We start from the raw sequence: 16,556 nt of genomic DNA, 5'->3' as shown, positions 1-16,556 counted from the left end.
CTCCTAGTAATTTCAGGAAATGGTATTTTCAAGGATGTTAATGTCGATAGTTTCAAACATGTTTTAATGTACTCTTTTAATGTAATTATGTGTCATTTAATACACCCAAAAGAATATATGTTATATATATATATGTAATATATATGTGTAAATCTACCACCCACAACTGAAGAACTGAAATACTGCTAATCCTACCCAAATATCTATGTGTTGCTCCACTCTCCCATTCCGGTGCTTCTCCTGAGAGGCAATCAAAATTTTGAATTTTGTAAACTTTTTTTTCCGTTATTGATAGATCATTTACTGAATGAAATGTTTGTGAAGATCTGTGAATGAGTAGAGAGAATCAGCCAGTGAAGAAAATACATAAGCAAAATATCATAGTATGACAAATGACAGTAAATGCCTAGCATTTACTGTCATAAATGCAGAAAAATAAAGCAGAGAAGGGCGGAAGAGATTGGGAGTGGAAGAGTGAATTTAAATAGGATGGCCAGGAGAACCTCTCTAAGAATGTGACCTTAAGTAAAGACCTGAAGGAGGTCATCGAGCAACTATGGCTCTGCCTAGGGGTAGAGAAAATTTCAACTATGCAAATGGCCCTGATACAGAAATATACCTAGGATATTAGAGACAACAAAGAAGCCAATATGGCTTAGAGCGCACACTGTTTTATATGTTGCATTTGATTGTTTTGTTGTCAGTACTTTTCCAAAATTTAAAACCGTTCCTCCACATATTTTTTCTTCATATGGGATTAACTTTTAGTTGACCACAGCACAGTTGTCTTGTAAAACATTCCATATTTTTGTTCTTCTAATTTTTTCCTCATGGCATCATTTAACAGATACCTAAATCTCTTGTATTTTGTAATTGAAAGTTAGGTCTAATGACTATTAGATTACAATTATACATTTTTTTGCAAGGAAATTTCATAGGTGATGCTCTGTACTGCATATTATGTCACTGTAGGTAGTATATGTAATATCAGGTTGTCCAGGTAGGTTGCTACAAATAGTCACATGTTTACTGTGATCACCATTGAATCTTTTTGTAAAAATGCTTTTCCATTTACAACTATCAAATAATTGGCATACATCTATGCCACTCAGCTTGCCACTCAGTGGTTTTAATATCCATTGATGATATGTTTCTGAAAATTTTTACTCATTTTGAGTATAGAAACCAGTGTGACCTGAGGTCTGGAAATAGGATTATCTGTATCAGTTGTTGATGAATTAAAGGGTATGAGTCTCCTATCTATGGGACATAGTAATTAAGCATCTCTGAACAAAAGAGTTATTCTTCCTACAGAGAGTCAGGAGCAAACAGCTCATTTTTGTTTCTAGTCGTGAATAAACCCACTAGTAATTCAAACCAGAAATGAGTCATTTTTGTTCGATAGTCACTTACTTCAGTAGATTTTATTTTATCAGTATTTGAGTATATATCACATCTCTTCTATTGGTCCATCATTATCATTAGTACCTTAGTTAGGTGCTCTCTGTCCTGCCCCCTTTGTTTTTGGATCTCTTGGCAGCAGGAAGTTTGCTTGCCTCATTTCCTTCACATTTACCTTCAATTATTCTCCACAGTGGAACCAGAAATATTTTTTAAGGTTCACTTCTGTTCATGATACTTACTTGCTCAAAAATTTTCAGTGCCCACCCATTACCTCCATCTTGGCTTTATTTTAATGAAGACTTTATATGAGGAAGACTCCCTATGAACTGGCCCCACCCCATCTTTTCTCTTGGTTATCACCACAAAATCTGGTTTAGATTGGCAGACTTAAAGTAGTTCTGTAATCTCATTGGTGTAGCTTTGTTTTATAGGCATTTGCTAATATTATTGCTTAGAACACCATTGACCCTGTTTCCCCTACCCAGTTGCGTCTGCAGAGTATTGACATTTCTTCCTAAGTAGTACTGTGTTCCTATCATTGTACTTAATTTTTTGTTTATTTTTTATGTGTCCTTCTTTTCAATGAAAGTAGAAGTTCTCTGAAAGATGGGGGGAAATGGGAAGAAGTTAGCCAAGGCTATAAACTTCTAGTTGTATAAATTGAATAAGTTCTGAGGATCTCATGTAAAGCATGGTGATTATAGTTAATAGTACTATATTGCATACAAGAAAGTTAAGAGAGTAAATCTTAAATGTTCTTACCAAAAAATAAGAAGTGAGTAATGTAATGTGATAGGATGTGTTATGCTGATGCTATGATGTTAAATCATTTTGCAATATATATCAAATCAGCTTCTTTTATACCTTAAATTTACAGCGTTATGTATCAATTAAATCTCAGTAAGGCTGGAAAAAAATAAAGTAGAAGTTCTTAGAAGAAGATCCTTGTTGTGTTCATCTTTGTATGTCACGAACCTGGCATAGGGCCTGAAGCATATTTATTACTCAGTAAATACATGAATAGATGGATAGTGGGTGGATGGATACTTTCTCCAAGTAAGCGTTTACACATCACCATTTTAAGCAGTCATAGTATATATCTTTAGGCAATTACGTTGAAATTAGGTAACCAAAAGCCAGTTTAACCAAAAATAGGTGAGTGAGTGTGTGTGTGTGTATCTGAGTTAAACAATTCTTTTTGCTTGTTTTTGGTTGGTTTTTTTTTATTTTAATGTTTATTTTTGAAACAGTGAGCGAGCAGGGGAGGGGCAGAAAGAGGGAGACAGAGGATCTGAAGCAGGCTCTGTGCTGACAGCAGAGAGCCCAATGTGGGGCTCAAAACTCCTGAACCCTGAGATCATGCTGTGATCCAGTGTCAGATGCTTAGGCAACTGAGCCACCTAGGTGCTCGTCTTTTGGATTTACTCTTAAAAGAATGTTTTATCTCTTCAGCTATCTATAGTTTGTGACCAAATTGGGTTACCAAATATCAAATGTTTAGGGATTAGGTAGTTAATCTTCTACATCTGTCAGCTGAATGAGCTCTGCCTTGCAGTGGACTTAAACTTGCAGTGGATTCTTGTTCTCATCTCAGGGGCTCTAAATTTTGTACTTTTTGTTGCTGGCTCTTATTGCTGAGACTTGGTACCCTTTTACTGTTTTTCCCCCATCAGTGGCCCCAAAACTTCCAAAATAAACTTTTCCATTAGTTGCTTGTCTGTACATTTGTTAGCAGAACTCTAATGTTCTTCCTTGAAAGAGCAATCACCAGGTAACCCTTCTGTCCTCCATGGTTCCTATAGTAAACTAGGTGAAGCTCCATTATAGAGTCAAGAATACATGGACTTTACAATCCAAGAACTAGAACCCTAGAGGTCTGTTACCTAGGACAACTTCTTAAGATCTTCTCTCATCTTTATATGTACTAGTGTTCACCGCAGTATACAGATAATACAAAATTAGAGATGTGAACAGTGCATACAGTATAAATCCTAGGTATATTATATTTTGTACATAAAAATTTCTCCCCTTGTAGTTATCTGAATGTGTTTGGAGAAACTGCTTTCTACTGGACCTTTTTGGTTGGCTCTGTGTTACCCTTGCAAAAAATTCTGCCTGATATTCTTCCCTCCCTGAGCTTCTTTCTACTTTCCTATATTTGTTTCTTATTTGATATTGCTTGCTTTTTCATGAGTTTAATCAATAAATTCCTTGTGCAGAGCATCATAGTAAAACTACACTCAAAGGATTTAAATACTGCTTGTGGATAAGGTGTTTAGGCTACTTAATTATTATCTTTATTTTGCTCTCATTATTTTGTTTTCCTAGCTTTCCTTAAAAAAAATTATTGCTTTGTGAAGGAAGTTAGTTAGTTTTCAATATCCCTCTGCCCTTCAATTCTAGACAATTCTTTTTTTTTTTTTTTAAGTTTATTTATTTATTTTGAGAGACAGCATTCATGTGAGCATGGGTATGAGTTTGTTGGGGAGGGGCAGAGAGAGGGAGAGAGAGAATCCCAAGCAGGCTCTGTGTTGTCAGTGTGGAGCCCAGTGCAGGGCTCAACCCAACAAACCATGAGACCACGATCTAAGCAGAAATCAAGAGTCTGACGTGCAAGTGACTGAGCCACTCTGGTGCGCCTAGACAATTCCTTTTATATGGCATGTGTAAATGTGTCTAACAAAGAAAAATTTATAACTGGTATTAGAGTAAAACAAGAAACTGTCTTTTGAGGTAGATACAGTTTTTTTCTTTCATTTTTAAAAATGTTTTTCCCTATAATAACTATTTGCACATGATACAAAAATTAAAAAGGACAAAATGGTACACATTGTCAGTTTAGTTAGAAATTGAGCTAGTTTTGTGTCCGGCTGTTGATATCATTGTCTTTAGTGTACCATAGTCTTCAAATTTCAGTAGTAACTGCTGTTGCCTTCTTGGGTAGGAAGAGCAGGTTTTCTTAGTATGCTGCATACTTTCATGCTGCACCCTCACCTTTCAGCTCTCTCTGTTCTCTGGCACAGAGCACTCCTACCCCACGTTCTTGCCCCTCCTAGCGGTAGACTGGTGTTGCTTTATTGCCTTCTATTATAATGAGGGTATGAAGATTCTTTATTGTCCTAGTGCTGAATCTTTTTTTTTTTTTTTTTTAATATTCATTTTTGAGAGACCAAGAGAGACATAGCATGAGTGGAAGAGGAGCAGAGACAGAGGGAGACAGAGAATCCAAAGCAAGCTCCAGGCTCCAGGCTCTAGGCCCCAAGCTGTCAGCACAGAACCCAACATGGGGCTCAAACTCCCGAACCATGAGATCATGACCTGAGCTAAAGTTGGACATTTAAATGACTGAGCCACCCAGGTGCCCCTAGTGCTAAGTCTTAATCATGCCTTTTGTGCCTGGAGCCACTGAGGGACCTTCTCAGCTTTCCTGGCCTTTATATCTGAGCCTGGCCTCAGGTGCAGTTTTCTGTCCTCCCCCCCAGTGCTATCAAACCTATGGTTTGATATTGGTATTAGGATTCAGGATCCAGGCCAGTGTTTTGTCTTATTCTCTCCCCTACGTGGAAGATTTCTTCTTCCACCTTCTCCTAGTTGCATTGGCTCTTTGCCTTTGCTATGGTGGTGACTCAGTTTGTGGACTCACTTCCATTATATTAAGTCTTTTAGTTTGCAGGAGACAAAAGCCTTGAGAAGTGAGCTAGGCTTCTTACTTTTCTCCTAGCAATTGACGATCATCCGCTACAAGTCTGCACCACCAAGAGAGTTGCTCTCTGTTCTGCTCTGTCTCAGAATTTCTTTTTATTTTTTAAATTTTTATTATTATTTTTTTCTTTCATAGTTTGTTGTCAAGTTGAATTCCATATAACACCCAGTACTGATCCCAACAGGTGACCTCCTACATGCCCATCACCCCCTTTCCCCTCTCCCCCCCCATCAGCCCTCAGTTTGTTCTCAGTATTCAAGAGTCTCTCATGGTTTACCTCCCACCCTCTCCCCAGCTATTTTTCCTCTTCTCCTCCCCCATGGTCCTCCATTAAGTTTCTCCCAATCCTCCTGTAAGTGGAAGCATATGGTATCTTTCTCTGCCTGACTTATTTTGCTCAGCATAACACCCTCAAGTTCCATCCACGTTGCTATAAAAGGCCAGATTTCATTCTTTCTCATTGCCATGTTGTATTCCATTGTATAGATAAACCACATCTTCTTGATCCATTCACGTCCATCCACGGTCAGCTGATGGACACTTAGGCTCTTTCCATGATTTGGCTATTGTTGAAAGTGTTGCTGTGAACATTGGGGTACAGGTGCCCCTTTGCATCAGCACTCCTGGATACCTTGGATAAATTCCTAGCAGTGCTATTGCATGGTCATAGGGGAGTTCTGTTGTTAATTTTTTGAGGAACCTCCACACTGTTTTCCAGAGGGGCTGCACCAGTTTACATTCCCACCAACAGTGTAGGAGGGTGCCCGTTTCTCCACATCCTTGCCGGCATCTAGAGCCTCCTGATTTGTTCATGTTAGCCACTCTGACCAGCGTGAGGTGGTATCGCAGTGTGGTTTTGATTTGTATTTCCTGATGATGAGGGACGCTGAGCATTGTTTCATGTGTCTGTTGGCCATCTGGATGCCTTCTTTAGAGAAGTGTCTATTCATGTCTTCTGCCCATTTCTTCACTGGATTATTTGTTTTTTGGGTGTGGAGTTTGGTGAGTTCCTTATAGATTTTGGATCCTAGCCCTTTATCCACTGTGTCAGTTGCAACTATCATTTCCCATTCTGTCGGTAGCCTATTAGTTTTATGGATTGTTTCCCTTGCCGCGCAAAACCTTTTTATCTTGATGAGACACCAATAGTTCATTTTTGCTCTTGATTCCCTTGCCTTTGGAGATGTATCCAGTAAGAAATTGCTGTGGTTGAGGTCAAGGAGGTTGTTTCCTGCTTTCTCCTCTAGGGTTTTGACAGTTTCCTGTCTCACATTCAGGCCCTTCATCCATTTTGAGTTTACTTTTGTGTATGATGTGAGACAGTGATCTAGTTTCATTCTTCTGCATGTTGCTGTCTGGTTCTCCCAGCACCAACTGTTGAAGAGGCTCTTTTTTCTATTGGATACTCTTTACCGCTTTGTCAAAGAGTAATTGGCCGTATATTTGTGCATCCAATTCGAGTTCTCTATTCTGTTCCATTGATCTGTGTGTATGTTTTTGTGCCATCAGAATTTTTTTTTAAGTACCCAGTTGAGACCTGTGGAAAAGAGCTTTTGAGTGATGAGTGAGTGCAAACTCCTTGTTCTACCATGGTGAGTAACTCACTCTTAATCTTTGATAGTTCATTAAAATTTTAGGCTAATTTCCTCTTACTCATTTTTTGTGGAGACCACCTTTTCTTCTTCGGCTCTCCAATAGATAATAGAGCGTGGTTGTTTGATCTCTTCTTGGAGGCGCATGTTCTTTAGAATGATAGTTACTTCAGCTCAAGATGGGCTCCAGAAAACGTATCAGGTTGTGTGTGTGTGTGTGTGTGTGTGTGTGTGTGTGTGTATTCAGTTTATTTTCATTGTTGGTAGATTTCCACATTCTAAGTGAAAGGCAAACACTATTGTTATGCTTTTGGCTTTGCTTTTAATGTTGTTTTTTCTTTAATACAAAAATTACTGTTACATGGTTGAATCTATTGATCTTTTATGACTTCTAGTTTTTGTATTGTATAGTAACAGACTTCCCCACCTTGAGAATATTCTCTCGTGTTTTCTGCTGTTTCTTTTTCTTTTCTTTTTTTTCCCCCTTTTTTCTTTTTTTTACTGTTTTTAAGTGTTTTGATTCATTAGGGATTAATTCTGGTGTAAGGTGAAATACCTGTCTAATTTTCTTTCTAATGAACGGCCAAGTGTACCAAAATCATTCACTGAAAAATTAATCTATTCCGCTATTTATAATTCTGCCATAACAGTCGGATAAATGTCTGTAAGTAGTAGAAAATTTGACCAACAATGGCTTGAATTCACAGGATTATCTTTGTCTTAATGCAAAATAAATCTGGGAGTGGGTAAAACATGATTGTACTGCATCTCAGCAGTGCTAAGACCTAGAGTTTTTCGGTCTTCTATTATTTTTATCTTCATACTTGTCCCTTAATGGTTGCAAAATCGCTGTTAAACATCCAGCATTACACGTGAGTTTTAGATCACTAAGGGAGGAAGGGGCAAAGGACTGAAGAGGTCATACTTGCCTAGTCTGGACATGTTACAAGCCTTTTCCAGAAGCCCCATCTAACCAATTACATGTTTTTTCCTCAAATATTTCTTACAAATTATTTTCCAGACTACTCAAGAATCTCCTGTCATTAGTAGGACTGTTCTTTCCTTTGATTCATTAACTGAATTGTTTAATTAAGATAGAAAATATTAGAGGTTCCTGGGTGGCTCCGTTCATTGAGTGTCTGGGATGGTGATACCTCCCGTTTTGGTTTTATTTTTCAGTATTACTTTGGCTATTCAGGGTCTTTTGTGGTTCCATACAAATTTTAGGATAGTTTGCTCTGGCTTTGAGAAGTATGCTGGNTTCTCCATCCCCTTACTTTTAATCTGAAGGTATCTTCCAGTCTAAAATGAGTTTCTTGTAGACAGCATATAGATGGATTTTGTTTTTTTATCCGTTCTACTACCCTATGTCTTTTGAATGAAGCATTCAGTCCATTTCCATTCAGTGTTATTATTTGAGATATGTGGGTTTAGAATCTTTGTGTCCTTTGTGGAGTTCATGTTTGTGGTGGTGTCTCTGGTATCTTTGTTCCTTGCAACCTTTCCTTCAGAGCATCCCCCTCAGGATTTCTTGTAGGGCTGGCATAGTGGTGACAAAGTCTCTCAATTTCTGTTTTTTTGGAAAGACTTTTATCTCTCCTTCTATTTTGAATGACAGGCTTGCTGGATAGAGGATTCTTGGCTGCATATTTTTTCTGTTCATCACATTGAAGATCTCCTGCCATTCCTTTCTGGCCTGCCACGTTTCAGTAGATAGGTCTGTCACCACTCTGATAGGTTTGCCTTTGTATGTTAGGGCCCTTTTCTCCCTAGCTGCTTTCAAAATTTTCTCTTTGTACTTATATTTTGCCATCTGTACCAAAATATTTTAGACTACAGTAGGAAACCTCTAATTCGATCCATTGTCTCTTTTATGTTTTAAACAAGATAACACAATCTGGTAATACCAAGAGCCCATGTTAGATTGTTTTCCTTTGAAAAGTTGATAAATCTGCTCTATAAAGTTTAGTTAATACAAGACTTATAGTAAAACTGGAAGAGATAGGATTGTAGTTTCTGATGGGAAAAATTAAGTTTGGACTTCTTAATGAAATGCTCAGACTTTTGAAATTCTCAATTCTTAAAAATTCTGTTTAAAATAATTGAAAGATGCTATATCATATAGGAGTAATGATTAGTTTGATCTGCATTCAATAGCAGATATCCTTTCTAGTCTAAACTTCTGTAATTTTTTTCATTGTCTGCTTTAAATTATATCAACAAGTATAATAAAATGGAAACCACTTCTTTTTTTGAATGTTGGCATATAGTAATGAATTATTTTCTGCTTCTAAATAACAATTTTGAATACTTTATGAATTATTTAGTTGTGGGAGATCAAAACAGTAAATATAAAGTCTTCAGTGTATTTTCAAGTTTTGTCCACATCTACTTTATGATAAAAATGTTGGTTTATACATAGGAAAAAAAACCTTTGATCAAATTGATATCGTATATCAAATTTAATAATGTCCTTTTTATCTTTTTTAGGACAGTGGTGATTATCCCCTTACCATGCCTGGACCGCAGTGGAAAAAATTTCGATCAAACTTTTGTGAATTTATTGGAGTCCTGATTCGACAGTGTCAGTATAGCATAATTTATGATGAGTATATGATGGACACAGTAATCTCCCTTTTGACTGGTTTGTCAGACTCCCAGGTCAGAGCTTTTAGGCATACAAGTACCCTTGCTGGTAAGTAACCAACATTTTATTTCTTTTTCATTTAGTTTTGTTAAATATGTTATATTCCAGTTAAAATTTATTTAGATTAAGTATTAAATTAATTGCTGTACTCCTGAAAAATACCGTACCTCCCCTCCTCCAAATTCATCTGAATGGCTCATGTTATCTGTTTAGATAAGATACATGCCTATTTTAATAACTGGCATGTGATTGCCTTGAGAATGAAAATTGAAAATTTCTGGCAAATTTCTCTCTCAACATTTAGTTACTTTCATATATCATTATTTTATAATTCATGATATTGTAGGAATCCTTTAGGCCATGTTCTTTGGTAAGCCCCAAAATTTGTAGTTGAATTTCCAGATTCATGGTATTTTTTAAATTTAATTATATTGCTTTATTGCTCATTATTATTATACCTAAGTGTGTAAATATATATTTGTTTTTATATTTGAAATAATCTAATTGCAGTCACTGCATAGCTAGCATTCTTCCTCTCCTACTGCTGTAATAACCTGATTGTGTCTAACTATAATGTCTCTGAAATCAGTTCATTTAGGTCAGCTATAATCTAAAGAATTGACAGATTAGTTTTCACTTTTGCTTTCATTTTAGAATTATCTAGAAACTCTTCAGCTAAATATATTCATTTTTTTCCTTGTTTTTCCATAAGAAGGTAATTTTATTAATTCAGCAGTTGTTTTATTTTCCCTCAAGTACTTACACTATACTCACCTAAAATAACTATTCTTTTTGATCTGTGTATAGAGCATACACACATGTATGTACCTGCACCTATGTGTAAATACTCCCAGGTGACATCCTTTTCAGTAGCAGTGACTTTATCTATGTTCATCTTACACATTACCATGATAAACACCACATTTAATTTCAATAATTGCATTTCATCTTGCATTTGCATAAAATTTCCCATGTAACAAATATGTTTGAAATGTTCTCAAACTTTTGCATGCATCAGAATCATCTGTGGAGCTTATTAAAACAAATTGCATGGCTTTACCCTCCGAGTTTAACTTAGGTTATGCTCATGCTGTTACTTTGGGGAATATACATTACCAATCCCTGGTTAAAAATTTTGTCATTTTCTGGCTTAATCTGTTGCCTGGAGCCATATGTTACCTTGGGTCATCCGTATTTTTGTCCACTTCTCTTTTCATTTCTCTTTTTTTTCTTATTTAATCCAATTAATCCATATCAGTGTCCATTATTCTTTCAGTTACATGTCTGTATGAAATGACATAAAGCAATTTAGTGTAACTTGTTTGCAAGTGTTCCATGACACAAGCAAACATTTCTAATAAATTTTAACTTGATAAACAAGCAGTGTCTTGCAGTACAGCATAATTATGTGACCCCGAATATCACATGATCACATCTGAGCCATTGGTTCTTGAAATTTGCTTTGATACACAAGTGCTTTGGATTACAAGCATGTTTCTGGAATGAATTATGCTTGCACATCAAGGTATTACTGTATTTTCTTTTGAGAGTAATATTTTCCTTATTATTAGAAAAAGAAATATCTATACAATTTTTTTAAAAAAGGTAAGATAAAAATACAGTTTATTGCTGAAAAAGATTTCTGTATAGAACAGACATCATATAGTTTAAATTCTTGTGTTTTGAGAGTATTTTCTTCCTCATTATTAGGAACAAAAAGAGATCTTGTACCCAAGATCCTTTAAAAGGTACTGTAAATACACTATTATTTTTAAATTATCTGATGTCATACATTTTTTCTTTATAATTTCATGACTTTTGCTATCCTCTACATTTTAGTTTGCTCTTTTCCTTTTTTAAAAAATATATTCTATTTAGTTTTCATCTTACTTTCTTCTATGCAGTAATGCCCATTTAGCTGGTTGTCAGTTGCATGGTAAATGCAGCAGTTTGAAATACATAGGCCTAAACATAAAATAGAAATTGCTTCTAAATAGTCCAAGTTGCTCTCATAAAAATTTATATTTTCATATCATAAGTCCAGGAGAGGAGAAGCAACAATGGAGGAATAAGAATTGTCCAGTGGAGGGCAAATGTTAAATGCTGTCTTGCTAATAGAATTATGAAGTAACAGTTTATACTAAAGAAGAAAACAAGATTTTGCTTAATAGATACTGAGAGAGAGAATCACCTGGGGCTTCTCTGTAGGGGCAAGGTACTTCTCTTTAGTCCTAAACCCTGTGTATTCTCTATAAAAGATTAAATATATGCCACATACTCTATTTAAGAACAGAGGAGAAAGAATATAGAATATTTTGACTTTTAAAATGTCTGTTTTCCTGAAAAATGTACTTAATTTTCATTTGCATTTGTCCTCTACTACAGTGTAAAATGTAGCATTACAGTATATTACTGACTTTCATAATGGTCCATTTCACCTCCTTTCCATTGGCCCATTTTTAGTGACTTTTATTATTGTATTGTTTTCCCTATTTTTATCCTTTTTGTGAACAATATATATTAATTTTACATATACTTAAATATATTTTAACTATGGCTTTTCTGTTCCTTTTGGGTTGAGTAGCTTCCTCCTCCTTCCAGTGCCTTTCTGTCTTTCTTTTCCAACAGTTTACCTCCGGTCATAATAGCTTTTGAAACTCCCTTATAAATGCCATTTTGTTTTTACCTCACTAAGCTCTTCATATATCATCATTTAGCCTGTTTGAATTTGAAATTATGCTTAAAAATCTGTTAAGAAAAATGGAAGGAGATCAACATCATGTTTCTGCTGATTTTTCACAAGTAGAAACTTAATTTGCAAGTCATTTCAAATTTACTTCAAAATATTACTGTATGTTTACATTAATGATCATATCTCCCAAGACCTAGTTTCATAAAATGTGGGACCTATCAGTCACCTACCCTTCAACAAAGCACAGAGATCTTACTGAGGACTTAATTCCAGACTAGATAATAATTATCTATATTTTCAAGGATTTTTTTTTTAAGTTCTCATCTTTGCCCTCCTCCCTGTTTTTTTTTTTTTTTCTTTATGGTATGTGTGCAAGGGGTAGATTAAAAGATAATCATTTTTATTCACTTTGCAGGACGAGTCTTGGGGACTAGATAAAATGGGCAGGAACATTTAATCCTCTGCTTCAAAGACTATGTGCATGGACAGTTACAAGGCAGTTATGGCCAGATATGATTATCGGCTTTGGAATAAAATGCTCCTTGACATTGCTTATATCTTAGCTGAGAAGAGAGACAATCAGGTTAGTTGTTCTGTAGGGTACAGACGTGATGAGTTCCAGAGCTTTATAAGTCATCAGAGTGGTCTTATCAGTAGCACTTTTAATTGGTTGTCCAGATAACTCATTTTATTATTCAGCTAAATAATGTGTCCCTTATTGTCACTGTTTATGCATTGCATTTAATTGTATTCTTTTACCATATTTTTATTAAAAATTTTCATCATTCTGTAGTTCTTTAGGTCTGTTTATTCTACAGTTACAGTAGTCTCATTTTTTTTAATTGGAGGTAAACTGTGTTTCCTCTTTATTGAATTCTTTTTGCTATTAATTTTGAATAGACTATTAGCTATTACATTTCATATTTTCCTTATGTTTTTCCTGTTCTCTTAACTGGAATTTTAAAGCATACTCTCCCATTTGTTTGATGTAGTGCTTCACATTGCAATACAGTTTTCATTAACCATCGATCTTTCGAATTAAGTGCCCTTGTTTCTGTTCTAAATAGCTTCCTCAGCTGGACATATTAGAACATAGTTTTTGGATGTAATTTATATAAGTAACATTTTGTCCTTATTTTGATGGTTTTAGAATCTGAAACAAGGTACATTTATTTATTCCTCAGTTTGATGAAATTTACATGGGGTAATAATCTTTTAAAAAACTTTTTCAGATTTGTAGTTATATTATTTTTAGACATATGCTTTAAAAATGTATGCCAATACTTTATAAAGTGTTTATTTCTAAGTTTTTTAGATGGCAGTTTATAGGAGAAGTAATGTTGATGTAACTTTATTTTTTCTATTGTCACGTATATGATTTTCTATTATGTTACAAATAGATAAATATAGGCTACCACTGACTACTAGGGTGAAATGCTAATTTGAACAAAGACAAATTAAGAATACAAAATTGTATTAATAATAGCATCGTAATTCTATTTTTTTCTAAGATGAATTCTGGAAAAATTAGAAAATGTGGTTAAGATCATTATATGACAGTCAAATGGCCTCAGTGTCTTGACCACTGGTGAAGTTAATAGGTCACTCTCAGACCCTTAGGGGAGTAAACATTTCTTTATACCTTATTGTTTAACATTATTATATAGTTAATTTTATATTGACATATGATTCATTATTAATTAACATTTCTTACCAAGTCAGAATCTCTGTACTTTTACTCTGAGGAAAGAAACGGTATATGAAATTGCTTTTTCTCCAGTCATAGACTGAAAATCATTTTGCATCAGTAAATTGGCTTCTTTTCTTTGGCTTTCAGTTGCTGAAACCATATAATATAGTGGTTCATAGAATGGGTTCTGCACCAGACTGTCTGGATCCACATCCTTCACTGCCTTGTACTGGTTGGGTAACTTGGACTTTCCTGGCCTCGCTTTCTTCACATGCAGAGTGAGGAAGATCATGATAACGATTTAAGAGAAATTAGGAGAAGGGGGTGCCTGGGTGGGGCTTAGTTGGTTAAACATCTCTTTTTAGCTCAGGTCGTGATCTCACGGTTTTGGGATCAAGCCCCATGTAGGGCTCTGTGCTGAGCTTTGAGCCTGTTTGGGATTCTCTCTCTCTGTCCCTCCCCTGTTCATGCACACTTGTTCTCTCTCACAATAAATAAAAACCTTTAAAAGAAAGAAATTAGGAGAGCACAGACCAGTGCCTGACATTTAATAAGCTGTCCTATTATTTTTTAATGACAAGAAGAGCTAAAAGTATTGGCAGTGTTTCACTTCATTCATGTTTTTACTCAGAATATATTGAATACCTGTCCTGTCTTAGTAATAAGACAGTGCCAATGAGGAAATGAGACACAAATTAGATCATTCAAAAACTCCTTTTAAGAAAAAAATAACAAAAAGAAAACTAATAGCATGCATTTTTATTTTACTTATTTTTTGGCTTGTAGGTCCCAAGGATTTATTACATTCAGTTAAGTCTTTTATAAATCTTAACTAGACAGAATATTTTTGGTTTCTATGCTTAGGGCTTGAAACATTTAGGTCTGTCTGACATCATCAAAAAGCAGACTATAAATAATCTCTTCTTCCTATTTTTCTTATGTTCATTTTTTAAATTCCTCTAAAGTCTTATTTTCTCATTGCTTTGTACTTTAACATTGTATTTTTTCTTTGTTTTGTTTTTTTTACTTTGTCACCTTGTTTTTCTCACCTCTCCTCTAAAGATAACACTTCAAGTTTTTCAGAGTTTGTGAATAGACTTTAGGTATTCTCAATAATTGACCAAATTTGTGAATGTCACTGTATCTCTAGTTTTATCTGTAAAATACAGTAAACTTTAAAAATGCAATGATGTAAATATTAATATATGTAAATATAGGTATCTTTAGTAATGTGTTAAGTTTTCCAGTTAACTATCATTTTCTTAAGTTTATCTCTTTCATCAGATACGAAAATTAGCTTTCTTTTGGGTGCCAGATTTTATAAAGGAATCATGTTTTTAAAATCACTTTACATCATTGCATATCATTTATTCATTAGCTTAGTGACCTTAGATAAATCATTTCTGTGCCTCACTTCCTCATCTGTATACTGTTAATACTAATAGTCCCATCTTATAGGAATGAAAGGCTTAAATGAATCTGTGTTAAATGTTTAACATATCAAATTCACCCAGCAATTAATACTGTAACTAAAATAGAACAACAAAGCTTACTTGGCTTAGTTCTAAAGAGGCTAGAGAAAGTGAGAAAATTTTTTGTATGTATGTCATTAATATTTCCATATTGTACATTTAAATATTTTCTGTGCATATAAAATTACTATAGAGTATTCACAAATGGAAAAAAGTACAAAAGTAAAAAATTAGCCATAATTCAAGCTGGCTGTATGAAATACAATGTAGTATCCTGTAACAGAAGAGGGACAGAAGAGGAACTAGTGAAATCCAAACACTGTCCAAAGTTTAGCTATAAAGAATGTACTAATGTTGATGTCTCAGTTTTGATAGGTGTACAACAGTAATGAAAGATGGTAACATTAGGGGTAAGTGGGTTAGGAGTATACAGAACTCTGGGTGTTATCTCTGCAGTTTCCCTTTAAATATAAAATTATTTCAAAATTAAAAAAATTAGCCATAATTCTACCACCTTATCATTGTGCCCAGAATGTTTGTATTTCCTTAAATTTTTTTCCTCATATGCATATTCATGAGGATTTTTTGATTTTATTTTAAAGCAAATAATAGAATCAGTTTTATAGCATGTATTTTATGTGCTTTTAATTTTTATAATTGTGTCTGATATGACAGGCTCATTTTCTAAAATCTTGATGTCCTTTAAGTTATGTAACTTTTCTACTATTGTTTGCATTCTTCTTCCTTTTTTGGATTCCCTATCATCTTTTGCTTTCCTTCTTAATTCTCTTATTTTTGGTTAGCCTATTTGTTGATAGCTTTGAAAAGAGGTATTGAGGAAATATATATTTGAGACTTTACATGCCTTAAGAGTATATTATATACTCATGTTTAATTGATCCAGTATAGAATTCATCATTGGAACTTACCTTCAGAATTTTTCCTCTAGCTTCCATTGTTGCTGTTGAGAAGTCCAGTGCTGTTTCAACTTCTGATTCTGTTCCTCTTTCTTTGAAAGCTTTTAGATTTTTCTCTTTATTCCTGGTGTTCTGAGATACCATGATGATATACGCTGATGTGTATTTATTTTTTTCCTTTTATTATGCTTGGTACTCATTGTTGAATACCTATTGCTGGGATATTAATCTCTTGAATCAGTGTTCAGTTTCTTATTCTCTTCCACTTTCTATTTCTTTTTTTGTACATTTTTCTTATACTTCTCAAATTTATTGAACTTAATTTTGACTATCATATACGTTTTTAAGAGTTCTTGGGGCGCCTGGGTGGCTTAGTCGGTTAAGCGTCCGACTTTCGCTTAGGTCATGATCTCGCGGTTCTTGGGTTCGAGCCCCGTGT

General features: G+C 34.7%; 1 protein-coding gene and 1 long non-coding RNA gene across 4 annotated transcripts in view; one reads left to right on the top strand and one right to left on the bottom strand.

The window, feature by feature from the left end:
- The window catches only part of STAG1 (STAG1 cohesin complex component), a 422,866-nt gene that overhangs the window by 243,243 nt on the left and 163,067 nt on the right, over positions 1-16,556 (top strand). For all 3 annotated transcript variants that reach the window (XM_077752340.1, XM_077752338.1, XM_077752339.1), the window contains exon 7: positions 9,190-9,394. In XM_077752340.1, coding sequence (XP_077608466.1) covers positions 9,190-9,394 — 205 coding nt within the window. The remainder of the gene's footprint in view (positions 1-9,189; positions 9,395-16,556) is intronic.
- Positions 1-16,556, bottom strand: part of LOC144221796 (uncharacterized) — a 59,993-nt gene that overhangs the window by 13,997 nt on the left and 29,440 nt on the right. The window contains exon 2 of the long non-coding RNA XR_013332179.1: positions 10,526-10,630. This is a non-coding gene — a long non-coding RNA (uncharacterized LOC144221796). The remainder of the gene's footprint in view (positions 1-10,525; positions 10,631-16,556) is intronic.

The sequence above is a fragment of the Crocuta crocuta genome, unplaced genomic scaffold, assembly GCF_008692635.1.
Source record: "Crocuta crocuta isolate KB4526 unplaced genomic scaffold, BGI_CrCroc_1.0 scaffold580, whole genome shotgun sequence".
NCBI lineage: Eukaryota > Metazoa > Chordata > Mammalia > Carnivora > Hyaenidae > Crocuta > Crocuta crocuta.
The sequence above is the reverse complement of the archived record's forward strand: the minus strand, read 5'-3'. Positions and strand labels throughout refer to the sequence as shown.